General features: G+C 52.1%; 1 protein-coding gene across 1 annotated transcript; it reads left to right on the top strand.

The window, feature by feature from the left end:
* Nucleotides 1-1,303: 1,303 nt before the first annotated feature.
* On the top strand, nt 1,304-4,217 carry LOC119597975 (nascent polypeptide-associated complex subunit alpha, muscle-specific form-like). Its single transcript, XM_037947636.1, has 8 exons — nt 1,304-1,406; nt 1,924-2,132; nt 2,279-2,405; nt 2,516-2,637; nt 2,762-2,878; nt 3,200-3,304; nt 3,520-3,698; nt 3,989-4,217. Exons 1-8 carry the CDS (start codon nt 1,304-1,306, stop codon nt 4,215-4,217), a joined length of 1,191 nt encoding a protein of 396 aa, XP_037803564.1.
* The last annotated feature ends 308 nt before the right edge of the window (nt 4,218-4,525 follow it).

The following is a 4,525-nucleotide window of genomic DNA, read 5'->3' as shown; positions in this document are numbered from 1 at the left end:
AGTTTGGGAGAGTGTGTGCTGTAAAAGCATTGGGGGGCAAGGGTTGGGGGAAAAGGGGGATGGGCTAAACCGAAGCAAAGGATTTACCTGGTGTGCAAAACAGCAGACGAGCACGTGCTTTTCCTTTGTAAAAATAACTTTCTCCTTGCCCCCTTATTACCAAAACTTTCCCTTTTTAAATTTGTACCTTTTTAACTGCCCTTGAAAAAGGGTTTATGAGCCCTTTGCAGTTGGGGAAAAGCATATTTTGGGCCCGGACATTGTCATCCCCCTTGATGGGCCCGTTGTACCACACTTTACCCAAATCTTGGTTTTCCATTTTCTTTTAAAAAGGAAAAAGTTGGGGTCCATGCCATAAACCCTTTGGAGTGGAACAAACCCCAAAAGGGTTGGGCAAAATATGGCTTTTTCCTTGAGGTGGTTTTCCATGCTAAATTTAAAACCCATTCCCGGAAGGGGGTAATGTGTTAAAAAATTTTGAAGAAGAGCTGGGGTCGACTGTTCCAAACCATCAAATTTTTTCCTAAAAAATTTAAATGCCATACATTTAAAATTTCCCCTAGTTTCCCCTAAAAAGTTTCTCCCCAGAAACCTCATCAGGTCTCGGGGTTTAAAAACAATTCCCTTACACTGATTGAGGGGTTTTTTTGAGGAGAGCATGAAACTTTAGCCCCAGGAAAGGGTTTCCTATCGCCCCGCAGGGTGGGCCCCTCTCGTCTGGTGACGAAACCCCAACTTCAGGCTACCGTTTTCGCGGGGGGGTGATTCGAGGAAACCCCGTTGACATACTTTTAATATTTTCCGATGAAAACCCCAAAAAAGTCCCAAATCCTGATTTGGAAAAACCCATTTAAAGGTTTCACTACCCAAGGTTTCTTATATATGAAATGCCTTCATATTTACCAGGGGAAGATCTTTCCCCAGTGGATTAGAGGGCTTTTCCCCTTCTTACCTTTGGGTTTTGGGAAACCCAGGAACCATTACCCATTCCCTTTTTTGCCCCTTTTGGGAAACGGAAAAGGGTTTCCCGTGGGCGTTTTGATTTTCCAGAGAGAATGGTCGAAGGATTTCGCAGGTCGTCAAGGGGGGAGAGCTAGTCTTTGTAAAATTTTTATCCCCAAAAATTTGAATTCTTCATTTTTCCCCACCCCCCCCCCCACCCGGGGTCCAATGAGGGGGAAACTATGTTTTGGGGTTCCCAAAATCTCCCAACAGCCACCGGGGTAATGAGGAAAATATCGCCCCCCCCCCCCCCAAAAATATTAAGGGATGATGGCAAATCGCGGGGCCTATGCCTCCAAAAATGAATAGTGCCTGCTTTACCCCAGCCATATTTTTTACCAGCCCATTGACTTGCCCGGGGCCTTTATCAGCCACCCGTCCCAAAACCCGAAAAGGACCAAAGGGTGTGTTGCTTTGCTGCCGGGGACGCGTGCAGCATCGCTCAAACCCCCGGATTTCCGTCTCCCGGTAAAAACGGGATGCCACGCCCAAAAAAACACCCCGTGGGGGGAGTTTTTCCCCGGTCCAAAAGGAATGAATCGGGGTGGGTACAACCCCCCCCTCTCTAGGCCTTGGGGCACCAGGGAAACCCCTTTTGGGCTCATCCCCCACTGGTGACCCCCCAGTATGGGGAGGGCCCCCTGGGGCCCCCTTTTACCGATCATTGGGACCTTTAAACCCCTCACCGCGGGAAAAGGGGGCTTCCCCGGGGGGGGGGGCTCCATGAAAGGGCCTTCCCCCCACCATCACTCTTGGGCAGCCCACACCGGGTTCTAGACTCTTTTTTCCCGGAAAGGAAGGGTTTCCCTCGCCCAGCTTTCCCCTGCACAGCCAACCTCTGGAAAACAAGGGCCCCAAACTTCACCGTGCACCCTCACCAGCTTTCCCTCCCAAGGTCGACACACCCTTACTCTGCGTCAGGTAGCAAGGCCCCCGCAAGCAGTGCTGTCCAGATCGGCCCCCAAAACCCGGCAAAACCGCTGCAAATGTCTGCCCACGCCCAAAACGGCCCCCCACTGGCCCCTTGGGCTGCACCCCAATGCCCCGTGACACCAAAAACAGTCTCTTGGTGCATAGGTCCCCCCAAAAATTTTCAAGCCGCACTAGGGTTTTTCTCCCCCCTGTCCACTGTCAGGCCCGGGATGGCTTCCCCTCTACTGAGGCCCCCCCACCCCATCGTGCTGGTTCGATGGCAGCTTACCCAAAACGGGGGGGGGGAACCCAGGACGGCCCCTTTTCTACCTGTCCAATTTTTTTCCTGTACCAAATTCCTTAGCCCTTTGGGCGCACTTGGAAAGGAGATCATAAACCCGCCAAAAGGGCCTTTAAATACTGTGGAAGGCATCCAAAAAAGTCCCGGGGTTTAGAGGACGTGTTCCCCGCTCCCTCTGACACTGACTTTCGTCTGTGGCCCCCTTCCCCCTCCGCAGCCCCAAAAACAAGCCTTGGGAAAATGCCCGGGCTCCCTTCCTCAATGTTAAACCCTTTTCCACTTTTTTCCTTTCCCCCCCAGAAGGGCACGGCGGGGGGAAACAGCTGGCCCTAGGGGCCCCTGGTTTCCCCTTTAGGAAGGGCCCCGAACTCTATGGGCCCCCGCCAGCGCCACCTGCAGGGCCCTCAGGGGTGCCTGCTTACGTAGATTTGCAGCTGCGGTCCTTGGGAAAACGTCAAAAAGAAATCGCGGGCCAGGACCCCGTCTCTCTTTCCCCAGCTGCAGGGTACGACCTTCTTAAACCCGCGGCTCCAAAATCCTGCCCAGCTTGCCCGTGTTCCCCCCACGCTCACGAGTCCCCCCTTCTTCAAGTGGGCCCCCATTTTACCTCGGCCTGGGGGGGTTTGGGGCCCGAAAAAGGCTTTCAAAGCCCCGCACGCTTGTGTAAGAGGCATTTGGGATAAACGGCAGATGCCCCAACACTTCCCCCCCACGGGGCCCCCCCAGCGCTGTTTTCCCGCTACAGGGGGCCCTTTTCTTCCTGGCTCCAAGCCCTGGGAGTGCCAGCATTTGAAAATTTGGGGACCTTCCCCCTCATACTCAGCTTCTTTCGCCTCAAGAATGTCTGGAGGCCGGGGGGGGGGCTGCAGGGTGGAGAACGCGTGCCGTGAACTAACCGCCCGGGGGGGAGGGGAAAGGGGGGGAGGGGGGCCCAAAGAGGCGGGTTATGGGTTTCCCAGTTAGCTGCCACCTATAACCCCAAAGGGAGCGGTTCCCATGGGGCCCCAGCCTTTTGCCGCGACCACTGGCTCCGACCCCGAAACTGCGAGGCCCCCGGGGGTTTTCCCGCCACAAACCCCGACAGACCCAGTAAATTGAAACTCTGGCATCCCGTTTCCAGAAAACCCCGTCTGCCTTCTTTTGCTTGCAAAAATTACTACGGCCCTGATGCCCCCTTTCCCCCTTCACTTCCTCCCCCAGGCCTGAACCTCGCCCTTTAGAGTCTGCACCTTTCCCCCATTTAGTTCAATTTCGCTGTTGCAGGCCTTGTCCCGGGGTAAATTTTATTTTCCATCTTCACAGAGCAAGATTTCTCTGTAGCACCTCACAATTTTTCCCGAAAATGTTCCCTGCCTTCATTGGGCCCGCATCTCGACGGATGGTGCGCTTGCTCGTGTGCCCCCTGCGCCGGTCTTCTGCCCTTTTTTGCCATTTCCTCCCCCATACTGGCCAGCATGGGCAGTGATCCCGGGGCCCCTCTGGGGTCGGCTTCACCTCAATCGTGCCTGCCTCATCATAGCCTCCCCCCTCCCTCATGACTGCCACCATCCCTTTGGGCGACATGATAAATCGGGGATCTACTGATCAAATTCACAAAAACGCACTCCTGACACCATTTGTTATGCCGGCCCCCTCGTCTCTCTGCCACCAAAACAAGGGAGGCTAGGCAGACGGCGTGGTATTCACGGGGCCCTGAACCGGGGACGGAAAAAAACCCCACGATGACAGCCTTCCTTTAATTAAACAAGTTATTACCCCTACCTTTTCCCATAGGCACAATGCAGGGGGGAAACCCCAAGTCACACTGCCCCCCGATAAAACTTATAAAAGGGCAAAACAAAGTTTTCCGGCCCCCAAAGGGGACCCCCCGAGTTTTTCACAGGAGGGACACCCAAATGCGTCTCTCTTGGCTTGTTCCTCCGCTCCTCTGCTCCAGCCAGTTGCTCAAGTTTCCAGGTCCCTTCATGTTTTTCACATGCCCCGGTCACCTTTTTTATGTTAACCCCATGTTTTTGCACAAAAAAAAAGAAACCCAAATGGCGTAAACAAAAATAAAAATATTATTTTATATATATTATATTTCTATATATATTTTTATATAATATAATTTAAAATATTTAAGCGTTATACACACACACACATACACCAAAACACACACCATACATATATATATAAAATATTTTAAATATATATATATATATATTTAATATATTATATATTATAATATATATATATGCGTTTATACACACACACAAACACACCACAACACACACACACACCCACACACACACACACACACACAACCCCACA

Source organism: Penaeus monodon, chromosome 40 (genome assembly GCF_015228065.2).
Source record: "Penaeus monodon isolate SGIC_2016 chromosome 40, NSTDA_Pmon_1, whole genome shotgun sequence".
In the NCBI taxonomy this organism is placed as follows: domain Eukaryota; kingdom Metazoa; phylum Arthropoda; class Malacostraca; order Decapoda; family Penaeidae; genus Penaeus; species Penaeus monodon.
Note: the sequence above shows the minus strand (reverse complement) of the source record. Positions and strands in the feature narration are given on the sequence as shown.